This window comes from Felis catus, chromosome X (genome assembly GCF_018350175.1).
Source record: "Felis catus isolate Fca126 chromosome X, F.catus_Fca126_mat1.0, whole genome shotgun sequence".
Lineage (NCBI taxonomy): Eukaryota > Metazoa > Chordata > Mammalia > Carnivora > Felidae > Felis > Felis catus.
This window is the reverse complement of record NC_058386.1, coordinates 81,793,872-81,820,064: the sequence shown is the minus strand read 5'-3', so window position 1 is coordinate 81,820,064 and position 26,193 is coordinate 81,793,872. Positions and strand designations below refer to the sequence as shown.

The 26,193-nt window shown below is 36.5% G+C and overlaps 1 protein-coding gene across 3 annotated transcripts; it reads left to right on the top strand.

Moving 5' to 3' along the window:
- Nucleotides 1-23,495: 23,495 nt before the first annotated feature.
- On the top strand, nucleotides 23,496-25,671 carry BEX5 (brain expressed X-linked 5). 3 transcript variants are annotated; one of them, XM_006943878.5, is made up of 3 exons: nucleotides 23,496-23,650; nucleotides 24,743-24,809; nucleotides 25,085-25,671. In XM_006943878.5, exon 3 carries the CDS (start codon nucleotides 25,114-25,116, stop codon nucleotides 25,453-25,455), a length of 342 nt encoding a protein of 113 aa, XP_006943940.2. In that variant the 5' UTR covers nucleotides 23,496-23,650; nucleotides 24,743-24,809; nucleotides 25,085-25,113; the 3' UTR covers nucleotides 25,456-25,671. The 3 variants fall into 3 exon arrangements, with proteins under 3 accessions (XP_006943940.2, XP_019679653.2, XP_023104969.2); XM_019824094.3 differs by lacking the exon at nucleotides 23,496-23,650 and adding an exon at nucleotides 24,097-24,231; XM_023249201.2 differs by lacking the exon at nucleotides 23,496-23,650 and adding an exon at nucleotides 24,350-24,468.
- The last annotated feature ends 522 nt before the right edge of the window (nucleotides 25,672-26,193 follow it).

Genomic DNA, 26,193 nt, shown 5'->3' with positions numbered 1-26,193 from the left:
ATTCCCCTGGGAAGCCATCTGGCCCATGACTCTTGTTTGTTCAAAGATTTTTGATGACTGATTCAATTACTTCGCTGGTTATGGGACTGTTCAAATTTTCTATTTCTTCCCATTTGAGTTTTAGTAGTGTGTGAATACCTAGGAATTTGTCCATTTCTTCCAGATTGTCCAGTTGCTGGCATATAATTTTTCCTAGTATTCTCTTATCATTGTATTTCTGTGGTGTTGGTTGTGATCTCTCCTCCTTCATTCATGATTTTATCTATTTGGGTCCTCTCTCTCTCTCTCTCTCTCTCTTTTTCTTTTTTTTTTTTTTTTTTTTTTTTTTTGAGAAGTCTAGCTAGGGGTTTTATCAATTTTGTTTATACTTTCAAAAAATCAGTTTTAGTTTCATGGATATGTTCTACTGGTTTTTGTGGGGTTTTTTTGATTCTATATCATTAATTTATGCTCTAATTTTTATTATGTTCATTCTTCTGCTGGCCTTCGGCTTTATTTGCTGCTCCTTTTCTACCTCTTTTAGGTGGAAAGTTAGATTTTGTATTTGGGATCTTTCCTGCTTCTCAAGATAGGCCTGAATTACAATGTGTTTTTCTCTTAGGACTGCTTTTGCTGCATCCCAAAGGGTTTGGACTATTGTATTTTCATTTTTGTTTGCTTCCATGTGATTTTTAGTTTCCTCTTTAATTTCCTGGTTAACCCATTCATTTTTAGTAGGATTTTTTTAACCTCCATGTGTTTGAGGGCTTTCCAAATTTTTTTTTGTGGACTATTTCAAATTTAATAACGTTGTGATCTGAATATATGCATGGTATGATCTCGATCTTTTTGTACTGTTAAGGGTTGATTTGTGACCCATTATTTGATTTATTCTGGAAAATGCTCCATGTGCACTCTAAAAGAATGCATTTGGTTCTCCATCCCTTCATTTTCAATGTGAAAGTGTCTTTAGGTCTAAAATCAGTCTCTTATAGGCAACATATAGATGAACCTTGCTCTTTTATCCATTCTGATAACCTGTGTATTTTGATTGGGGCATGTGATCCATTTATATTCAGATTGATTGCTGAAAGATATGAATTTAGTGTCATTGTTTTATCTGTAGATTTCATGTTTCTGGTGATGTTCTCTGGCCCTTTGTAGTCTTTGCTGGTTTGGTCTTTTTTTTTTTTTTTCTCCACTCAGAAAGTCCCCTTAGAATTTCTTGCAGGGCTGGTTTACTGGTCACAAACTCCTTTAGTTTTTGTTTTTCTGGGAAGTCTTTATCTCTCTTTCTATTCTGAATGACAGTCTTGTTAGATAAAGGATTCTTGGTCGCATATTTTTGCTATTCAACATATTGAATATTTCTTGCCACTCATTTCTGGCCTGCCAAGTTCCAGTAGACAGGTCTGCTACTAACCTTGTGTCTACCCTTGTAGATTAATGACCTTTTTTCCCTTGCTGCTTTCAGAATTCTCTCTTTATATTTGCATTTTACAAGTTTCACTATGATATGTCTTGGTGTTGACCTGATTTTGATGATTTTAAAGTGAGTTGTCTGTACCTCTTGGACTTGGATGCCTGTGTCTTTCCCCAGTTAGGGGAATTCTCAGCTATAATTTGTTCAAATAAACCTCCTGCCTCTTTTTCTTGCTCTTCTTCTTCTGGGGCTCTTATGATACAGATATTGTTTCATTTAATAGTAGAATCACTTAGTTCTCAATATCCCCTCATGCTCTAGTAATTTCCTTAGCCACATTTATTTTCAGCTTCATTGTTTTCCATAATTTTATCTTCCCTTTCACTTATTCTCCCCTCTGCTTTTTCAATCCTCACTGTCACTGTATCTAGTTTAATTTACATCTCAGTTATGGCATTTTTAAATTCAACCTGACTGGTTCATAGGTCTTTGATCTCTTCAGCAAGGGTTTCTCTGGTGTCTTCTATGCTTTTTTCAAGCCTAGCTAGTAGTTTTATGACTGTTGTTCTAAATTCGTATTCAGATATATTGATTATATCTGTTTTGAGCAATTCTATGGCTGTGATTTTTTTCTTGACCTATCTTTTGGGGAGAATTCCTCCATCTTGTCATTTTGGCTAAGTTTCTGTATCTTGAGCGTTTTAAAAGCTTTTTATGTATTCTGCACCTGAGAGTACTAGTATATTAAAAAGAGGTAATACACTGTCCAGAGCTTGGTATTCCAGGAAACATTTCTGGTGTATGTTGTATGCACTCTGCTGTTGTGTTTTAGCTTCTCTTTCCCACAAGTCAGTCCTCTTCATAGCTCCTCCTTGCTTGTAATGGTGGAGTGTTTGGACCTTTAACTAGATGTGCTTTGATTTATTTGTTGAAGTAACCCTGGGGAAAAAAGGGGGATTGTAGCCTAATCGCATAAAAAGGGAAAAAGGAAAGGGGACAAAAGAAAACCAGAGAGTCAAGAAACTATAAGGCTGATTCCAAGGAAAGACAAAAGAAAAAAACTGAAAAAAAAGCAGAAGGAAAAAGAAAAGAATAGAAAAACCTGATGAAAAAAATTAAAGATAAAAAGAAATGACCAAAAACAAATTAGAAACTATGAGCCTGATTCCAAAAGAAAAAAAAAAAAGGAAGTAAAAAAGAAAAAAAAAGAGTTATCTGTTGGTATCTGGATGATGGTGGCTGTGCTGGTCTGAAGGAGAGGCCAGCTACATTGGCTCAGTCCATCTTGCCCCAGTAAATAAGCAATTGCCAGGCACAGAGGGGCAGTGGTTGGCCTATGTGGGCCCGCTTCCACCGGGGGCATCTGTGTTGCTCTCTGAAGTCCCACCATGTTGGTATTGAGGGAAAATGGCGTCACCCCAATCTCTCATCCCTAGACTGGTTATCTCAACCCCTGCCATTCAGGCATCCCTCACAGAATACTGAGGGCAGTCAGCTTGCCCTGTGCCACAAGTATCCTCTACCTTCTCCTTGACCCACAGCTGGGATTCAAAACCTGAAGTCTTAAAGGACTGGACACAACATGACACTACTGCCCTCCTCCAGTGTAGAGTCTCTCTACCCTGCTGATGAATAGCCTTTGCTGGTACCTGCAGGGTCCTTTGTCCTTGGGGAGGCAATAAACCCTCTTGCAAAAGTACTCCATGAAGGGCACTGTTCCCTCCCAGTGCTCCCTGGAGATTGCTACACCATGCTCTGCACTCTGGGGCCAGCTCCCTCCTCCACAGGAGGGTACACCATGTCTCTTCTCTGGAAAAAGTCACACACTTCCAAAACCTCCAAGTTTGGGCTCCAGAAGCTGTTTGCAAACAACCGGAACCCTCAGTACTTCTGTTCCCAGCCCATGGTCCAGAAATGTGTTTCTTTTGTGCTAACTCGATGCCATACTATCTCAACCCTTCTCCCTTTCTCTCATTTTAATCTCTCCACAGAATGGGTTCCATTCCTTCAGTGGCCCCATAGTTTTCTCTTCCCCAACTCACATCCACGCATCTCACACCTGCCAAGCTGTCTCTCTCCAACCATGGAGATCTGTCTGCCACTCTGCAGATCAATTTCCTGAGTGTTCTAAGAAATCTGACCCCAATACAATTGTGTGAGTGATGTAGGAAGCCCAGGTCACCTACTTCTCCACCATCATAAATTCCTTCACTAAACATGAATATTTCTGTAAAAAAAAGCATTCAAGGAACTATATATATATATATATATATATAAATATAATAACATATACCTCAAACATGGGAGAAGGGAGAAAAAAATAGGTTCAAACCTAAATAGTCATCAACTTAAAGTAGACTGCTATATGCAGAAGAGGTTATACACAAACTTAATGGTGACCACATATCAAAGTCCACTAATAAATATGCAAAGAATAAAGAGGAAGAAATCCAAATACATCACTAAGGAAATCAGTGAAGGAAAAGAAGGACAATAAAGCATCAGAGAAAATCTTCAGAAAAAGTCACAAAACAAGTAATAAAATGGCAATAAATACATATCTATCAATAATTACTTTGAATATAAATGGACTAAAATCTCCAATAAAAAGACATAGGGAGACAGAATAGACAAAAACACAAGACCCATCTCTATGCTTCCTACAAAAGACTCATTTTAAACATAAAGACACCTAAAGATTGAAAGTGAGAGGATGGAGAAACATCTATCCTGCAGATGGATGTCAAAAGAAAGCTGGAGTGGAAATACTTATATGGGAAAAATAGACTGGTAAAAAAGGCTCTAACAAGAGACAAAGAAGAACGCTATATAATAATAAAGGGAACAATCCATCAGGAAGATACAACTTTTTTTAATTTAAATTCAAGTTAGTTAACATACAGTGTAGTCTTGGCTTCAGGAGTAGAACCCAGTTACTAATCACTTACATATGACTCCTAGGGCTTATCCTGAAAAGTGCCTTCCTTAACAGGATAGGTGTTCTTCAAAAAAAATGTAAAAAAAAAAAAAAGCAAATAGAACAATTGTAAATATTTTTTCACCCAACATAAAGCACCTAGATACATAAAACTGTTAATAAGAAAAAGAAAGAAACTATAATAATACGATAATAGTAACACCCTGCTTATATCAATGGAAAGATCATCTAAACAGAAAATCAACAAGGAAATAATGGGTTTGAATAACACATTCGAACAGATGGATTTAACAGATATATTCAGAACATTCCATCCTAAAACAACAGAATACACATTCTTTTGAAGTGCATATGGAGCATTCTCCAGAAGAGATCATATATTAACCCATAAAAAAAAAACTCAACAAATTCAAGAAGATCAAAATCATACCATACATATTTTCTGACCACAACACTATGAAACTAGAAGTCAACTGCAAGAAAAATCTGGAAAGATCACAAGTACTTGGAGGTTAAATAACATGATACTAAACAATGAACAGTCAACAAGGAAATAAAAGAAGAAATAAAAAAAATTATGTAGAAACAAATGAAAATGAAAACACCATGCTCCAAAACCTCAAGGATGAAGCAAAAGCAGTTCTAAAAGGGAAGCATATCACAATACAGGCCTACCTCCAGAAGCATGAAAAATCTCAAATAAACAACCTAATCTTACACTTAAAGGAGCTAGAAAAAGAACAGCAAACAAACCTAAAACCAGGAGAAGGAAGAAAATAATAGATTAGAGCAGAAATAACTGATATATAAACTAAAAAAAAGCAATAAAACAGATTAATGAAATCAGAAGATGGTTCTTTGAAAAACATCAATAAAATTGATAAACTTGTAGCCAGACTTATCAAGAAAAAAAGAGAAAGGACTCATGTAAATAAAATCACAAATGAGAGAGGCAAAATTATAACCAAAGCCACAGAAATACAAACAATTGTAAGAGAATACTATGAAAAGCTGTATGCCAACAAATTGGGCAACCTACAAGGAATGGATAAATTCGTAGAGACCTATAAAGTACCAAAACTGAAACAGGAAGAAATAGAAAATTTGAACAGACTGATAACCAGCAAAAGATTAAATCAGTAATCAAAAATTTTCCAACAAATAAAATTCAGGACCAGATGGCATCACAAAGGAATTCTACCAAACATTTAAAGAAGAGTTAGTACCTATTCTTCTCAAACTATTCCAAAAAAGAGAAAATGATGAAAAACTTCCAAGTTCATTCTATGAGGCCAGCATTACACTCATATGAACACAAGGTAAAGACACCCACTAAAAAAGAGAACTAAAGGCCAATATTCCTGATGAACATAGATGCAAAACTTCTAAACAAAATACTAGCAAACCAAATTCAACAATGCATTAAAAAAATCATTCACTATGATGAAGTGGGATATATTTCTATATTGCAAGAGTAGCTCAATATTCACAAATCAATCAATGTCATACATAACATCAATAATAGAAAGGATAAGAACCATATTATCATTGCCACAGACACAGAAAAGGCATTTGGCAAAGTATAACATCCATTCTTTATAAGAACCCTCAAAAAAGTAGGTTTAGAGGGAACATACCTCAACATAATAAAGGTCTATATGAAAAACTCACAGGTAACATCATCCTCAAGGGGAAAAAAACTGAGGGGTTTTCCCCTAGGTTCAAGAACAAGACAAGGATGCTCACTCTCACCACTTTTATTGAATATAGTATTGGAAGTCCTAGCAACAACAATCAGTCAACAAAGAGAAATAAAAGGCATCCCAACCAGTAAGGAAGAAGGAAAACTTTCACTATTTGCAGATGACATGATACTGTATATAAAAAACCTGAAAGACTGCTAAAAAAAAAACTGCTACAACCAATAAAAGAATTCAGTAAAGTTGCAGGATACAAAACCAATGTACAGAAAGCTGTTTCACTTCTATCACCACTTCTATCAGCAGAAAGAGTAATTAAAACAATCCAATTTCCAATTTCACTAAAACCAATAAGATTCCTAGGAATAAAGCAAATTAAAGAGGTGAAATACCTTTAATCTAAAAACTATAAAACACTTATGAAAGTAATTGAAGATGCAAAGAAATGGAAAGACTTCCATACTTACGGATTGGAGGAACAAATATTTTTTAAATGTTTATACTACCCAAAGAAAACTACACATTTAATGTAATCCCTATCAAAATAACAACATCATTTTTCACAAGAGCAAACAATCCTAAAATTTGTAGGGAAACACAAAAGGCCTCAAGTAGTCAAAGCAAGTTTGAAAAAAAGAAGTAGAGCTGGAAGCATCACAATTCCAGACTTAGGGTTATATTACATAGTTGTAGTGATCAAAGCAGTATGGTACTGGCAAAAATAGATGCATATATTAATGAGACAGACTATAAAAGCCAGAAATAAACCCAAAACTATATGGTCAATTAATCATCAACAAAGCAGGAAAGAATATCCAATGGGGAAAAGACAGTCTCTTCAATAAATGGTGTTTAGAAAATGACAGCAACATGCGAAAGAATGAAACTGGACCACTGTCTTACACCACACACAAAAATAAGCTCATAATGGATTAAAGACTTATGTGTCAGACATGAAGTCATAAAAATCCTAGAAGAGAGCACAGGTAATAACTTGTTTGACATTGGCCATAGCTGCATTGTTCTAGAGATGTATCCTGAGGCAAGGGAAACAAAAACAAAAACTCTTGGGACTACATCAAAATAAAAAGCTTATGCACAGTGAAGGAAACAATCAACAAAACTGAAAGGCAATCTATGGAATGGGAGAAAATATTTGCTAATGACATATCAAATAATGGGTTAGTGTCCAAAATATATAAAGAACTTATGAAACTCAACACCCAAAATAGCAAATAATCCAAATTGAAAATGGGAAGAAGACATAAAAAGACATTTTCCCAAAGGAGACATACTGATGGCCAATAGACACAAGAAAAATTGTTCAAGATCACTTATTATCAGTGAAATGCAAATGAAAACTACAATAAGCTATCACCTCACACCTGTCAGAATGGCTAAAATCAACAGAGACATCAGGTGTTGATGAAGATGTGGAGAAAAAGGAACACTCATGCACTGTTGAGGGAAAACAAAATGGTGCAGCCACTGTGGAAAATAGTATAGAGGTTCCTCAAAAAGTTAAAAATAGAACTATCTTATGATCCAGCAATTGTACTACTGGGTATTTACTCAAAGATTACAAGAACACTTATTCAGAGATATATGCACCCTTATGCAGCATTATTTACAATAGGCAAGGTATAGAAACAGCCCAGTGTTCACTGACAGATTAATGCATAAAGAAGTGGTGTGTGTGTGTATGTATGTACAAGGACATGGATGGAGCTACAGAATATAATGCTAAGCAAAATATATCAGCCAGAAAAAGTCAAATCCCATATGATTTCACTCATATGTGGAATTTAACAAACAAATCAAACAAGCAAATGGAAAAATAAGAGAGAGAGAAACCAAGGAACAGACTCTTAACTATACTGAAAAAACTGATGGTTACCAGAGGGGTGGGAGTGGGTAGATAGGTACAATAGGTGATGGAGATTAAGGAATGCACTTGTCATTATAAGCACAGGGTGATGTATAGAAGTCTTGGATCACTATATTGGACACCTGAAACTAATATAACACTGTATGTAAACCAACTAGAATTTAAATAAAAACTTAAAATTTTAAAAAGTTAAAAAAAACAAGTGCATAAATAGGTATTAGTATGTCTTATCTACAGCAACAAAAATGCTCTACTTTTGAAAACAAAAAACAACTTACCTGTCAGGATGAGCAGATGCTATAAATCTAATTTTATACAAATATGCCACACTTTTTAAAAGCAGTTTTGATTTTATTATTTAGTAATTATAGCTGCCATATTTTGTGTCCCTATTATATGCCAAACACTGTAATAACTTCATCATATAAGTTAACTCATTTAACCCTCAGAAAAATCTTGAGAGGGTATTATTTGAATTTATAGATAAGATGTGTGAGTCATGAGAGTCAGGGGTTATTCTGTGGAAATAGGCAATCCCCATATCAGTGGCTTATTCCTCACTCTTACTAAATGTCCATGGCAAATGCACATCCACCACAAGGTGGTGGATGTTGGGAGTCTGAACGATTCTTATTGGAATGCCTTGGACATTCAAACTGATAGAGCAGACACCATCTAGAAAATTGTCAATCGCTGTGCCTAAGGGGAAGAGGGCACTGGAGTGGAGGGAGTTTCTCAAACCAACAACCATATGTTCTCGCCCACAAATACATGTCTCTCTGAGCCTATTAACCAGAACTAGTCACATGTACTAGTGCCTCTTAAAAAGGGGGTTGAGCAAAAGCGCATCCACCAAGTTCCTGGAACAGGGCAGAAATGTGAACACTTGGCAAACGACACCACCAACTAATGCACGATGGAACTGAAACTCAGATAGATGGAGTACTTGCATAAAATCACACAGGTAATAAGTAACAGGACCAGTATTTCAATATAAATAGGTATGAATTTAAAGTCAGTGATATTTCGGGGCACCTGGTGGCTCAGTCGGTTAAGCGTCTCACTTCAGCTCAGGTCATGATCTCACGCTTCCTGAGTTCGAGCCCCGCATTGGACTGTCATCTGACAGCTCAGAGCCTGGAGTCTGCTTTGGATTCTGTGTCTCCCTTTCTCTCTGTCCCTCCCCCGTTCGTGCTCTATCTCGGTCTCTCAAAACTGAATAAAAGTTTAAAAAAATAAAAAAAATAAAGTCAGTGGTATTTTTATACTCCTTTCTACATTGTATGCTATTCTCTTAAAGTCTTTACTATATATATATAGCAAATGAATAGACATGACAGCCTTGGCTGAAAACTTCAGCATTGATAAGCCACAGCTCTCTTCCAAAAAAAAAAAAAAATAAAATGAATGTATTGGATATTTCTGTGTCTGTTATATTCAAGGATAAAAATTAAGAATAAAACTTGATGATAGATGGAAAGACTATTAATGATTTACTTAATAAAAATAATGCCATGTTTTTCCATATTGTCAAGGAAAATTAATAAAAATAAAAGCAGAAATTAGTGAAACTGATAACAGATATGAAGAGTTCAACAGAATTCTAGTTGTCAGCACTTTAGAGAGATAGGATAATAAAGAACCCTCTGGCAACACGGATAAAGAAAATTAGAGAAAACCCATGAATAAGTTACTTTTGTGATGAAGAAGTTGCCATGTTTGCAGTTACAACAAAGATTTAAGAAATAAGAGGATATTATGAAAAAATATTTGAAAATGTAGAAGTTAAGATGGAATGGTTACATTTCTGGAAAAAAATGTAACTTTTCCAAATGAGTCAAAAATAAACAGAATATTATTAATATTAAGAGTATTCCAGGGACACCTGGGTGGTTCAGTCGGTTGAGCGTCTGACTCTTGATTTTGGCTCAGGTCATCATTTCGTGGTCATGGGATCAAGCCCTGCATCGTGTTCTGTGCTGAGCGTGGAACCTGCCTGGGATTCTCTCCTCCCTCTCTCTCTGCCTGCCCCCCCCCAACTCTCATATTCTATTGCTCTCTCTCTCTCAAAATAAATAAATAAACTTTAAAAAAAGTATTACAGAAATGGAATGTGTGAAAAGCCAAAATTACTAGCCAATATCAATTAGTTATATAAATGCAAAATTCTAAATAAAATAATGATACACTAAATCCATCAATGGCTAAAACAGTATAGCATGACAAAGCTGTGCTTACCCTAAATATGCAATGCTGGCTTAACATTGGCAAGTCTATAATGTAATTTGCCACATTCATAAAATAAATAGGAAAAAAGATAATTTTCTCAAAAACAGTTCCAGAAAAAAGGTATACAATAAAGTTAAACAACAATATTATTAATAGAAAACAAAAAACAATTAACAAACAACAATAAACCAGCAAACCAGGAATAAAAGGTTATTCTTTAAAATGATAAATGGACATTAAAGAAACTACAGTAAACACCATACTTAATCATAAAATTAAAAATACTCTCTTTAAAAGTAGAAAAGAAAGAGAATGACTCATATAACCATTTTTGTTCAATGTGGTACTGAGCGCCCTAGCCAGTGCAGTCGGACAAAATAAATACATAGACACATTATTAAGTGTATACAAGTGAAAAGAAACAAAACTGTTAATATGATTGTTTTCATATACAAATCCAAGAGAATCTATATAAGAAGTATATTTAATTATATATATTAGTAAGTTTGCTGTATGTAAGACTACTGTGCACAAAACAATTACAACAAATGCAAAATACAATTTTCACTGTGAATATGCCATCAACAATAGCAAAAAATAAAATAATAAGGAATTTGAAATATACTGTTAGCTCACTTGGAAATGACCCTAACACTCTTATTTGATTTCCCATGCTATAAAGTCTAAAAAGCTAAAAAGAAGAAAGGAGACATATATAAATATGTGTGTGTGTGTACGTGCATGTGTGCCAGAGCCTCTTGCAGCTAGACTCCTAAATTTGATGTTGGTTGTATCAAGCATATACACAATCCTGAGACTTGGAGGTGTAACTGAATTATGTGGGAGATGTATATGGCTTAAGGACATGGGTCAGCTATGTATGTTGGGAGAGATCTGTTTTTTTTTGTGAAACAAACATGGCAGAGTGTCTAGAATTCAGTTTCTGCCATACATGTCAAGTAGTGGACAAAGAGTGATGTTTCCTTATAACAGTCCCATAGCATGCCCTGGCTGGGCAACATCTAAGCCTAGTTTCCTGGCCTTCACAGCTGTTTTATAAGGTATATAATATATTTTATTAAAGATATCTCATTTTTATAAAATATCCAGAATTAATTCTAGCATTGACAAGAGGGAACACTGATTAATAAAGTTACTGACACTAAAATTGGTTATAGGCAAAAAGCCCTGAAGGGGGATCTGGGATGGTTATCTGGCCTAGGTGGATCTGCAGATAGTAAGGATCCAATTGACATTAGAGGATGAAATATTGGTATTTTGTGGAATTCAGTGGTAAAAATAGTTGCCAAAGTTATCACCTGTGGTCACTTGAATTAAGATGTCTTTTAAGTCAATATGAGGTTGGACCAAGCAACTGATTTTAGGGACTCAGAAAACATGCCTTTCCCCACAGCACGGAGGAACATACTGGTGAGGAGGGCATCTTCATCTTTGAAGTGTTATAAAGTGGCTGAATTGTGTAAGCCAAAGATGAGATGAGAGATCCTGCTCTTGACATGGTCACCTTCATTTCAGTGGGGATGATAGGATATAGAACAGTTCCATCAGGTCAAAACATTTCCCCAGGCCACTTTGTAGTCACAACCTCTATCCACACCTATCTGCTGGCAACCACTGAGTAGTTTTCTATCCCTTATATCTTTGCCTTCACCAGAGTGTCTCATAAGTGGAATCATATTGTGGATATTTTAAATGTGTCAACTTGAGTAGAATGGACTAAATTTTCTAGGATTCACTTACCTGGATGTCTGAGTTTAGAATGAGTCACAAGAGAGATTACTATGGGAGATTTTGAGGGTGGAAGTGAAGACACTCCATCATTAAAAAAAAAAACTTTTTAACCTTTATTTATTTTTGGGAGATATATATATATATATATATATATAGAGAGAGAGAGAGAGAGAGAGGAGAGAGAGAGAGAAAGCAGAGGAGGAACAGAGAGAGAGAGGGAGACACAGAATCTGAAGCAGGTTCCAGGCTCCGAGCTGTCAGCCCCAAAGTGGGGCTTGAACTCATGAACTGCGAGATCATGACCTGAGTCAAAGTCAGATGCTTAACCAACTGAACCAACCAGATGCCCCGACACTCCATAATTTTTTTAATTTTAATTTCAGTAGAGTTAACATACAGTGTTATATTTTCAGGTGTACACTTACAGTGATACAACAATTCCATACATCACCATTTTTATAGTTCACAGACATTGCTTATTGGCTGGCTCACCTCAATGGCGTGAGACATTGGTCAAGCCTGCAGCTGTTCCAAATTTCCTCTGGATCCTCTTTGCTTTTCTGACTCTTCTGTCTGGTATGTGTACTTGATATGTGTTGAAGGACCTCAGATTCTGCATAATACCCATGCCATTAAATACAGAGGCTCTGAGAACATATTCTGTCCTCAAGGGCTCCAGCTTGTGCTTATGCATTATAGCTTGTTATTGTTCTCCCCACGTTTACAGCAACTTCTCTTTCTGACTGCCTGCACTTTGGTGATAAAGCTTCAGCATCAGATGTGAAGAAGACAGCCTTACAGAAACTACTTACTCAGCTCCCACAGTGGTGTGAAGTCAAATATCTCTAATGATGAGCTTATTATGAGGAGCACCAGCCCTGAATAGACACAGAATAACTTCTTCAAGCCAGAACTGACACCCTTCTCTAGGTCTATGCTCAACTTTGCACTTTGAACAGGTGAACAGTAATTTCCTGAATTCCATGGACCCTGTTCAATCACTGACATTTCGATAAACAAGACTTTTTTTTTTCCCAATACACACTGTGCCTCAGTACTCATTCCAGGGCATATCTCATGACAATTAAAAAAATAATGTTGGGGCGCCTGGGTGGCGCAGTCGGTTAAGCGTCCGACTTCAGCCAGGTCACGATCTTGCGGTCCGTGAGTTCGAGCCCCGCATCAGGCTCTGGGCTGATGGCTCGGAGCCTGGAGCCTGTTTCCGATTCTGTGTCTCCCTCTCTCTCTGCCCCTCCCCCGTTCATGCTCTGTCTCTCTCTGTCCCAAAAATAAATAAAAAACGTTGAAAAAAATTAAAAAAAAATAATGTTTATTATTTATCTTTTGAGAGAGAGAGAGGGAGACAGAGCATGAGCAGGGGAGGGGCAGAGAGAGAGGGAGACACAGAATCAGAAGCAGGCTTCAGGCTCCAAGCTGTCAGCACAGAACCCTATGTGGGGGTCAAACTCACGAACTATGAGATCATGACCTGAGCCAAAGTAGGACACTTAACTTACTGAGCCACCCAGGCGCCCCTATGGCAAATTTAAAGGCATATTTTTGTCACATAGGCTAGGGAATGACACTTAACGGTCAGACTGTTGACACTTAGGTCCTAATAGATGTTGTCTGTCCTTCAACCAACCCTTCCAGATGCCTCACGACTATCACTGGGACTATATTAGAGCTACGTGAGTTCTTTCTCTGCTTAAGGTTTTATCTGGGAATTTAGGCCAAGAACACAAAGGTTGGTTGGTTTTGAGATGAAACTCAGGGCTCCTGGCACTCAGGATCTCCCAACGCTCTCCCTTCACTTCCTGTAGACTATGATCAAGGTCCCAGAAGAGGCTTTCATGAAGTGATCCATGGTTCTAAAACAAAAACTTTGAAAGGAGCCACTGGATTGTCATTATCATCCTACTCTCTTTTTTTTTTTTTTTTTTCTGGCCTGGACTAAGGTGAGAAGTACAGCTTGTGCAGGAAGCTAAAGCTTATCCTATAGGGCTAATGTTCATCCACCCAAGGAGCCAGTTGTTTTGTGTACTTGTCCTACCAAAAATCCCTATTCCTTTTCAAAGTAGCGAATGATGATGTTTGTTCTATAAGTGATGTTATATGTTGTATATCCTTGATTACTCTCTCCAGTCATGAACCAGCAGGACCACACCAAAAGGCCCTGCCTCACCACTCAAACCTGAGCAGCCCCTAGCACTCTCATTACTTCATTGTTATCCTAGATAGTTGTAAATAAGTTGTAAATAAGACCTGGTGAGTGAGGAAATATGTTGTTTCTAGGGAGCATTAGAGACAGTGTGACTAACCCAGATGTCATACCTGGAGTCTGACAGAAACAGGGTTGTTACCTGGCTAACAGGACTTTTGCAAAGAGTGTTCTTTGACTAATGGAGGCAGCGGAAGTGAGGAAGGCCATTCCTATATTGTTACTTCACATACATTTTATTATTTGATTTATCAAAAAGCATATAGTAAATATTTCTAAGAGTTACAAAAGTAGGAATTTCATGGTGACCTTATCACGTCTCACATGACTTTCATCTTTTATCCTGAATACCTACCCACTAGATCACTAAACCTATAAAATACTGTACACCTTATCCTTGTACACTAGAAATCTTGACACAAAGCCATAGGTCATCAGTTGAGGTAACTACATAGATAAAAATAAAAGTTATCATTGTATTATATTTTTGGTTTGTAACTCCTCCTTCTTTCTCTATGTGGTTTAAAAGACAAAAACATAAAACAATAATTATAAATCTATGTTAATGGAAACAAAATGTAAAAGGTGTATTTGTGGCAATAACTACATAGAGAGGAAGGGATAAAACTGTATGGAAAGAAAATTTATATAAACTATTGAAACTAAGTTGGTATTGATTCAAGTTAGATTGTTACAAATTGAAGATACTAATTGTAATCCCAATAGTAACCTCTTTAGAAATAAAAAAAAAAAGAATAAAACTGGACCACTCTCTTACACTATACACAAAAATAAACTCAAAATGTATTAAAGACCTAAATGTGGGACATGAATCCATAAAAATCCTAGAGGATAACACAAGCAGTAGCCTCTTTGACATTGGCTGTAGTAACTTCTTTCTAGATGTGCCTACTGAAGTAAGGGTTAAGAAAGCAAAAATAAACTATTGGGACTTCATCAAAATAAAAAGCTTCTGAACATAGAAGGAAACAACCAACAAAGTTAAAAGACAACCTGTGGAATATGAGAAGATGTTTGCAATTGACATATCTGTTAAAGGGATAGTTTCCAAAATATATAAGGAACTTATAAAACTCAAGTCCCAAAAAACAAATAATCCAATTAAAAATTGGCAGAAGACATGAGTGGACATTTCTCCAAAGGAGATACACAGATGGCCAACAGACACATGAAAAGATGCTCAACATCACTCATCATCAGGGAATACAAATCAAAACCATAATGAGATGTCACCTCACATTTGTCAGAATGGCTAAAATCAACACCACAGGAAACAACAGGTGTTGGAGAGGATGTGGAGAAAGGGGAACCCTCTTGTAGTGTTGGAATGCAAACTGGTGCAGCCACTCTGGAAAACTGTATGAAGTTTCCTCAAAAAGTTAAAAATAGAACTACCCCACAATCCAGGAATTGCAGCACTAGGCATTTACCCAAAGAATACAAAAATACTAATTCAAAAGGATGCATGCACCCCAATGTTTATAGCATCATTATCTACAATAGTCAAATTATCAAAACAACTCAAGTGTCCATAAGCTGATGAATGGATAAAGAAGATGTGGTATGTATGAACAACGGAGTATTACCCATAAAAAAGAACAAAATCTTCCCATTTGCAATGACATGGATGGAGCTAGAGAGTATTATGTTAAGAGAAGTAAGTCATAGAAAGACAAATATTTCATTTCTTAAAAGGGATAATCCATCAAGAAGATATAATAATTATAAACATATGCACACCTAGCAACAGAGTCCCAAAATATAAGAAGGGAAAACTGATAATTGAATAAATTGTTCTAAAATAATAAAGAATTCAATACTCCACTTCCATTAATGGATAGCACAATAATGCAAAAGATTGATAATATAGGACTTGAACAACAATATAAGCCAACTAGGCCAAACAGACGTACATAGAATGTCTAACTTCATGTCTAATTCTAACCCCAAAGCACAAGAATACACATTCTTCTCAAGTACACATGGAACATTCCCCAGGATAGACCATATATTAGGATACAAACAAATCTCAATACTTTAAAAAAGATTAAAATCATACAAAAATATCTTCTCCAATAACATTGGATGAAATTATAAATCAATAAGAGAAGGAAACCTGAAAAATTTACAAATATGAAGAAATTTAAATGCACTCACAAAACCAATGGGCCAAAGAAGAAATAACAAGGGCAATTAGAAAATACTTTGAAAAAAAAATGAAAACAAGAACATAACATAGCAATCTCATGTAATGCAGCAAAAGCAGTGCTCAAAGGGAAGAGAATAGCTCTAAACATGTACATTCAAAAAGAGGAGCACACTAAACCAAAAATGAGCAGAAATAAGGAAATAACAAATATTATATCAGAAGTAAACAAAATAGTAACTAGAAATCAAATATCTTGACAAAAACTTCAATGTGGAATTACCATATGACCCAGAAATACCATTCCTAGATATATACTAGAAAAAAAATTGAAAACAGGTGTTGAACAAGAATTTGTATACAGATTTTCTTAGCAGCACTATTCACAATAGTCAGCAGATAGAAACAATCCAAATGTCCATCAGCTGCTGCATCAATAAAGAAAATGGGGCATATCCATACAGTATAAGGAAGAATGAAGTACTAATATGTGTTACAACATGGGTGAAACTTATGTAAACATTATGTAAAGTGAAAGAAACCACACACAAAAGGTCATTAATTACATGATTCTATTTTTATTAAATATCAAGAATATGAAAATCTATAAATACAGAATGCAGATTAGTGGTTGCCAGAAGTTGCGTGGGGGGAGCACAGGGGATTGATTACTTAATAGACGTGGAGTTTTCTTTTGGGGTTGTGAAAATTTTCTGGACCTAGATAGAGGTGATGGTTACAAAACACTGTGAATGTACTAAGTGCCACTGATCATGCACTTTCAAGTGGCTAAAATGTTGAATTTTACGTAGGTAACTTTTACCTCAATTTAAAAAGAAAAATGATTTAGATAGTGATACAGAGGGAATTCTAAGATGCACCCCCCCCACACACACACACGAGATTATAGGCCCCTGGTTATTCAATCAAATGCTAATCAAAGTACTTCTGTGATTCAATTTTGCACATGTAATTGAAATCCAAAATGAATTGACCCTATAATGTTGATATTATCTGGGTGGATTTGACTTAATCACATGTGCCATTCAAAAGTAGACAATTTTCTCCAGCTAGTAGCAGAAGTGGAAGTTAGAGAAATTCTAAGTGTTAGAGAGATTTAAAGTAACGGTGGTTCTCTCTTGTTGGGATTAAGGGGACCATATCATAAAATATGAAAACAACCTCTAGTTGCTAAGAGCTGTCCTTGGGTATAGCTAGTAAGAAAATCGGGACCTCAGTCCTACATCCTCAAGTAACTGAATTCTGCCAATAACAAGACAGTGTTTAAAAGCAGGTTTTCCCTAGGTTTGCCACTAGATAAGGACACAACAAGCCAACACCTTGACTTCAGCCTTGTGATTCTCTGAGAAGAGAACCTAGCCATGCTGTGCCTGATATGACCTCTAGTAAATTTTGTTGTATCTGCTTCCAAGTTTGTGGTACTTGGTTTCACAATAATAGAAACTAATATAGGTTTTACTGTATTTATTACATGGAACTATGTCCAAATATACTGTTAGGTTAAAAAAAAAAAAGCAAGTCTCACTATACTATATATGATTCAATTGAAATATGTGAATATATATAATGTGTTATTTTTATTAACATATTTTAAAAAAGCAAACAGCATTCCTAATGTGTCTAAGATTAGAAAAGCCATTTGAATTATCTTTATTTCTACTACAGAAGGGATATTTATCTTAAACCATTCTTACTAATATTATCAAGAAAAACTGAGTTTTAGTAACATTTGAGTACAAAGCTTTATTTAACAAAGTCTTACTAAGCTTAAGAAAGGGATGTTACATCAGCTGATAAAATTTTTGAAACAATAATTTTCCAACTAATCATTACTGTATTACTCATGCTATATTACAATGTTTCAAATGTTTTAAAATATTTAAAATAACAAAAGGACAAATAATCATTTATGCCCATGAAATTTTTGCAACTTTTAGCATTAGAAAACATTTGTATTCATTTTTTTAAAAAAAACTTAGTTGAGTGGTGAACAAAAGTTTCTTGTTCAGAGTAAGTTGTAAAAATGTAGTTACTCTAAAACGTCATTCTTCTTCAAACTTTCATTTTTCTGTTAAGCATAATTCTGTACCATCCTTAAAGGAGAAACTCACATTTATGATGTAATTCTGCCCAGATTTACTAAAATTTTCCTTTACATTAGCATATGCATAGAAAATGAATTCCAATAATATACATCAAACTGGATTGTTTTATTTTTGAAAAATAACTCAATTATTAAGATTTTAAAAATATTTTTAAAAGAACAGACAAAAATAGAAGAAGTAGAAATTACAGATCAATGAGGAATGTGTGTGTGTGTGTGTGTGTGTGTGTGTGTGTGTGTACCAATTTCAAGGCTTACCAAAATAGATTGTTTGCTTTTATGGAAAACTTAGAAAAAAAATGTATTCACTTTGAAACTTTTCCCTTCAACCTAAAATTTTGTGCTTAAGTGCTACTCGGTTGAGAAGCTAAGTAACATCCTAAATATTAAAGAACAATTTTAAGTGTATTTCCTCCTTGCTTGAGCAAAGAAAGTATTCCTATGCAGAAATACATACAAAATAAACTTTCTGAAACATATATAGCAAACTCGTTTACTTTCTATATTATATATATCTTTATTACTGTATTTTGTAAAACACAATCATTAAGGGCAATAAAGATATCTAAGAATAGATGCTGAACTATACCAAAAATTAAAGAACATAAATCAGCAAATTACATAAATCAGCAAATTTTTTAAAAAGTTAATGTTTATTTCTTTATTTTTTATTTTTTTAATGTTTATGTATTTTTGAGAGAGACAGAGCACGAGCGGGGGAGGGGCAGACAGAGAGGGAGACACAAAATCCAAAGCAGGCTCCAGGCTCTGAGCTGTCAGCACAGAGCCTGACGGGGAGTGGCGGGGGGGGGGGGGGCTTGAACCCATGAACCATGAGATCCTGACCTGAGCTGAAGTGGGACACTTAACTGACTGAGCCACTCAAGCGCCCCTAATGTTTATTTTTCAGAGAGAGACGGAGCGGCAGAGGGGGAGGGGCACAGACGGAGGGAGACACAGAATCTGAAGCAGGTTCCAGGCTCTGAGCTGTCAGCACAGAACCCGGGGCTTGAACTCACTTACTGTGAGATCATGACCTGAGCCAAAGTTGAACGCATAACTGACTGAGCCACCAAGGCGCCCCTAAAGAAATAATTTTTTAAACCTCATTAAAGGGTTCCAAACTTGCTTGATCTTAAAAATTATCTGGGGTCCTTCTTAAATTACAAATTGTCACATTCCATTCCAAACATACTAAATTAAAACCTCCAGAAGACAAAGCAATGTACCTATGTATAATTTGCATATCTAGAATGCCACCCAAAAAAGGGAAGATTTGGAAAATCCTGGGAGATCAGACTTACCAAAAAAAAAAAATCTAAAAATAATAAACAAACGGAACAAATATGAAATTTTGCTATTCAAGTGAAGGAAGTACAAAGGAGGCATGCACAAGGATGTTTCCCGAATCTATGCTTGTAACAGAAAAAAAAAAGGAAAAATCTAATTGTGTGTCAATAGGAAAACAAAAAACGAGCAATACAATTATACAATGGAACACTGTACTCCTGTAAAAAAGACTTACATCTATCTATAAACCAATATAGATGAATCTCAAAAACATGCTTTGTAATAAAAGCAGGTTGTGTTTTTGTTTATGTATGGATATATATTTATTTATATGCTTTGTTTATGTATGTATATATATGTATTTATATGCATATACACACACATGTAAAATATTATAAAAATGACTGTATGTGTTTGTATGTATGTGTTTTATATATTTTTTCAAACTGTATATAGTATAAAAGCATGGATGTATGCTTTATTCTCTCAACCTTGTTTTGTATGATTCAGTATTTCATAAATTAATGTGATTGATTACAACATGTGTTGGTAAGGTGTGGACAATCTTTTTGAGGGCAATCTACATATATACATTTACTGAAACAAGACCAGTAACTGTAAATGTATGGAAATAATACCAATATTAATTAATTGGGGATTGGTTAAATGAATTATCATTTGAACACTCTTGAAACATCAGAAACAGAGTGCTTAAACTATTACTAACCTGAAAATAATTTATGATATGCTATTACATTAAAATAGATGCATAAATAAATTATATGAATATAATAGTGAGTAAAGAACATTTAGTAAGACCATATACTAAAATATTTATCTTTATATATTACACGTTTATGTATATATTTCAAATTTTATAAAAGAAACCTCCAAAGGCAAAAAAATAAAATAATTTAAGAAAGTTTTATATTAAATTAATTGAACTAAATAATTTTAAATGACCATTTAGTCTTCAACTAACTCAAATGGTTCAGAAAAAAATCATGTGTCCTTCTAGGTGAAGAGAAAATAATAAAGCAAATGTAGCAAAATGTTAACAGTGGGGAATACAGTGAAGGATATGTGGGGGTTCTTTGTGCTACTTTCAACACCATTCTGTAACTTTGAAATTATTTTGTAACAATGTTCTTTAAAAAAATACTACTTATATAATAATGGAAGGTGTTTTTCTTTATTTAGTGTTTTTGCCTGTGACATGATTCCTAAACCTACCTCATATTAAGAATTTTTTTAAGGAACTTAAACACAGGTTCCCAGGCCTGGCTTCAATTTATTAAACTAGAATCTTCAGAGAAGAGTCTAAGAATCTTAATCTGAGCTATTTGTTATGATGTGGCAGGTTTAGAAACATTACCTGATGACCTTGCCAACAAATTTAATTTTATATGAGTACAGTTGATACACAATGTTTCTTTAGTTTCAGGTGTACAACAGAGTGATTCAACTTCTCTGTATGTTATCCTGAGCTCACCACAAGTCAAATAAAATAAATGAAATAAGAAAAAAATAAAACAAACTTGAATAAAATTTTAAAAATACAATAAACCAGGTAGTACTCAGTGTCGGTATACACATGAGAAAACAGGAATGTTCATACACTGTACATGGAAAATTGAGAAAATATTTTCAAGGCTGATTTCTATGACAATTAAAAGCATCCATAGTCATATGCAATGACAACCCTAGGAATTTAATTTAATACATATTAGTATTAGAAAAACTATGTACAAAGAAGTTCAATCAACATTCTTTCTTATGGTCAAAACTACAAACAGCACAAATATCTATAAATATAGGAATGGATGTGTATTATCTTTATTTTAAAGGAAAATAGTTGGACTGATTTAGAATAAAATATGAATAGTATATTTCTTTTTTTAATGTTTATTTATTTTTGAGAGAGACAGGGACAGAATGTGAGTGGGTTAGGGGGAGAGAGAGAGGGAGACACAGAAGCAGAAGCAGGCTCCAGGCTCTGAGCTGTCAGCACACAGCCCGACGTGGGGCTCAAACTCACGAGCTGTGAGATCATGACCTGAGCTGAAGTTGGACGCTCAACCGACTGAGCCACCCAGGCACCCCTGAATAGTATATTTCTTTGTATTTAATTTTACTAATTTTACTGAGGACTTTTTCTGGCATCTTGGGAGCTTGCTCAACCCAGCCTTAGGACAATCTTGAAGGGTCAGAGATTTTAACATTTCCAGGGTAACATCTACCAATAAATGACCCACATCTATGGATAAATACCCCAGTTTTCCATCAATAATTGGGATAATTCTGAGGCACACTCTACATGGTACTTTGGACTGAGAGGGTCCCAGCAGGATTGTGCCAATGCCTTTTGGCCATGGCTATCTCTGATACTATAGTTTTAATGAACTTTTTCATCCTAAGACTATATACAAAATAATATTTAGTATATACTATTTTCAATAGTTTCATGTCCTTTTATCTAAACATTTTATGTCTGTATTTAAGCATATAACAGGAATAAGACACTTCATTTTTTTCCCAAATAGCTAACCAATTATCCCACCACCATTCCTTCAGTAATGTAACCTCTTACTGCTAATTCAAAATATTTCAATCAGATCTCTAAAATTTCTCTATATTTCTTGATAATTGGCTTTCTCTACTGTTTCATTTGTTCTATATTTATTCTGTTATAACATGTTTTAATATTATAGCTTCACAATACTTTGCAACTGTCAGCATAACTTTCTCAAATTATTGTTCTGGATTGTTGGAAGACCTCAGTGTTGTTCTATTTTGAAGGCCATGCTAGAGTCTTGTAAAGTGAAGTTGCACTGATATAATTAAGAGGAGACCATAAGTTTGTCACAGGTTCTAAGGATATGAAAATCTACCAGCAAGACTCAGTGTCTCACCTCATGGAAAGACCTCAAAAAGACACTTCACAAGAGGAACCATCAGCTTAGGTTTATAATTCAAAGTCCTTAAATGGTGTGTGTGGGGGGGGGATTGCTGTCAGGAGAAGCAGGACTTGCCAAGTTTTTACAACTGAAACCCTATTTTTCAGCTGAAAATAATTGTATTGTCTGATTATAACAACCAAACACTGAATGCATGCTAATGGGAAACAAGACAAAAACAACCACCCTTCCCTATAAAAAAAAAAAAAAAAAAAAAAAAAAAAAGAGGGAAATAAAATTTTTTTTGTTTTTTGGTTTTTTTACATGTCTCTTCCTGGGGTGCCTCAGTAGTCAGTTAAGTGACCCACTCTTGATTTAGGCTCAGGTCATGATTTCCTGATTCTTTTTGAGCCCCCCATTGGGCTCTGCATTAGAGTGCTTGAGATTCTCTGTCTCCCTCTCTCTCTCTCTGCCCTTCTCCCCTCAACCTCTCAAAAATATATAAAGTAAAAAAAAAGTCACTTCCTATGTATTTTCCATACTTCCTAGCTTCGATGTTAGGGATAATTTTGGGGTATTTTTGCAGGGGAGTGGAGGGAAGTGGGCATTTTTAATGGTATAGAAGAGAAAGAAGTAATTATTTAAAGGCTCCAGCAGAAGTCAGGGCAAAGGCAAATACAAAGTACTAAATATTATGACCTGTTTGGTCCTAAAGACTACTAAACAGGAGGAAAAAGGTGTGTGTGTGGGGGGGGGGCTGTGTTATTGTGGGGAGAAGGCAAGGATGGAGAAAAAGGTGGCCCCGCCCACGCTCCCGCTCCCCACTCTCTGGCCGCAATGCAGGTATGAACCATAATTGGTTATCTGAGTTCACAGTGACGTGGCCCTTAGGAGACCTACAGCTGACGCGTAGTGTCTCCTCCTAGTTGCAGTCTGGTAGTCGTTTGTGGCTGTGTGCTGGCTCGCTATTGCCTTGAAGGCGGGAGAGCCTGTAGCCCAGGGAAGCAGGAAGTTGTAGAAGCTGAACCTGATCCGTAGCAGGTTGGTGGGCGCTGACTGGGGTGGCAGAAGGCTAAGACCAGAGCGGTTCCAGCTGGATTTTCCCTATCCCCGTCCCCAATACCCATTAATATGGTGCAAGAAGTGGAGGACTTGGTGGGAAGAGACAGAGAGGGGCCAACAGTTAGGAATGGGTACCAGTTGGGATGTCCTAGGAGTGGTGATCTCGTAGGCGATCCGGCGTCTGGAAGGGAAGGGCCAGAGAAGGGGAGAGCGAGGAAAAAGCCTGATTATTGCAAGGCGATGGGAGGGGGTCGTAACCGTTGACCCTGGGGATGGTCGACCCCGTCACGGTTCTAGGCCTCTGTTCTGGTATCGGTTCTCCACTGTTCGTCCATTTTGGAGCGGGAAATGGTGGGCTGCGGCAAACGGGGGCGAAGGGGCGGGGATGGGCGTTTCTGCAGAGGATAGGGACAGGAATTAGGTCCGGGGAACACTTTCCTTCTGCGCAGGAGGCAGTCGAGTGGGGGCTTTCCGACTGAGGGATATAGTTGGGGAGCAGGAAACTTGTTTCTGACCCCTGCAAGTCGGTGTAAGCCTGGGCGCTGCTTGTGGTCCCTGGGGTAAGCAAGACAAAATCCTGAGATCTCAGCGGGTACAGGTTTGCAATTCCCACACTACCTCTTTGCCCTTCGTCCATTTTGATGCATAAAATGGTGGGCAGTGAAAGGAGGGTGAACTCTAGAAAGGCTGCTGCGTCGCAGCCACGTTGAAATTCTTTATAAATAAACAACGTCACCATCCAGCAAGCGGTTTTGACTCCCCCGCCCAACAAGTTGGTCATTTGCATTCAAGATATGGTAATTAGGTGATGGGAGGGATGAGACGGGGGGGGGGGGGGGAAGGGGCCTAAAGAAGAGAGGAAACTGGTTCTGGTTTGGAATAATCATCTTTGGTTACAATGCCTATTTATGGAGCACATCACAGGGCAGAAAATGAAGTCGTGATACTTTATGGAGGAGAAAGAGGAAGTGGCAACATCTGATTAGCGGAGTCCTAAATCAACAACAAAGCTGGTGCCTCTGATATTGATCAAGTAATCAGTCCTGGCCATTGTCGCATTTCTGTCTGCAGGTCTTCAGGTTCCTTGGCGCAGCAGATTTCAAGGCTAAAAGAGGAAGACTGCTTTTGATCCCTGCAGGTAGGGGGCTGCCTGGGGCCCTTTGGTGTAGGATTACCAGGGATCAGGACAGAACCTGGGGGACTCACTGCCTTTCCTGCCCTAGTTAAGTGCAGGATGTGTGAGCACGGGCCTAAGGAAGAATTTATGGGGAAAATGGTGGGCTTTGTAGCAGGGCTGGGTCTGGAGCGTCCCCTAGAGGGCGCACGAAATCTCTCAGATGGGAAAACCTTTTCTGACAGCTCTGAATTCTGTTGTTATAACGCATTCCATCCTTCTTGCTTCTTATCCCCTAGGAAAAGTAAGCAAGAAAAAAAATCTCAACATGGAAAGTGTCCCCCAGGGAAGCAAAGGAGAAGATCAGGCTCCAGTGCAGAATGAAGAAGCAGCCCACCCTTTGGGAGGTTGCAAAGGCCAGGAGCCTAGAGGAAATATTAGAGCGGGTTGGGCCCCACCTGCCCACGATGGTAGAGAGGACATGCCCAATAGGCTTGTCTATAACCTTCACATGATAGACGGAGATGCAGATGATATGGAACGGTTCATGGAGGAGATGAGAGAATTAAGGAGGAAAATTAGGGAACTTCAGCTGAGGTACAGTTTGCGCATACTTATAGGAGATCCCCCTCACCATGACCATCATGATGAGTTTTGCCTTATGCCTTGAATGCTAAGGTTAATAATAATAACCCCCCCGCTTCCCAAAGTTGTATTTTCTTGATGTACCCTTTACTGTGAACCTGTGGTGTTCTGTCATTTTTCTGATTAGATATTTCATTTTGACTTAGTCTGCAAGTTTTTCTGTCAGCAGGGGAGTTTCATCAACTTGCATGAAAAGATGTTTATTACATACTGTGAAGGTAATAAAGCAGTTAAAAAGCAATCTATAGATATACTATCTCATTTAAAAGTGTGCATATTATATACATATATAGTTTTCTTATTTTCTTTAATTTTTTCTTGATTACTTGTTTTTTCTTATTTTTCCAAAATGAATACATATGTATTATATATGTTAGAAAAAAGTAAGAGGCAAAGAACTTGCCAATTGGATTATAAAGGGAATGGAGACAATCAACAAATATTTGAGAAACATTTAAAGACATAAATCTTGTCTTACCTCTTATAAGATCTCTTATTTAGAAGCACAAACCTAGTAATCATTACAGCTACATTTCTTTACAGTCAGCCTATTAATCTATAAAATGAAAATAATATATGCCTTCCAGGACTAGTGTGGGAATCAAATGAGGTAATAAAGAACATGAGGTAATAAAGAACCTGTGTGGCTGGCTCTACCCATACATGCAAGGTTCTGACACTGTAAGTGCCCTTCATATTTAGAGAAGAGCCCAAGAAGTATGCCTACCCTGGAGTATAATTTAATGCCAAGTGGGTAACCTTT

Coding starts and splice junctions, on each gene's coding strand:
- BEX5 (XM_023249201.2), top strand. Junction 24,810..25,084: donor ACTGCTTTTGATCCCTGCAG/GTAGGGGGCTGC, acceptor CTTATCCCCTAG/GAAAAGTAAGCAAGAAAAAA.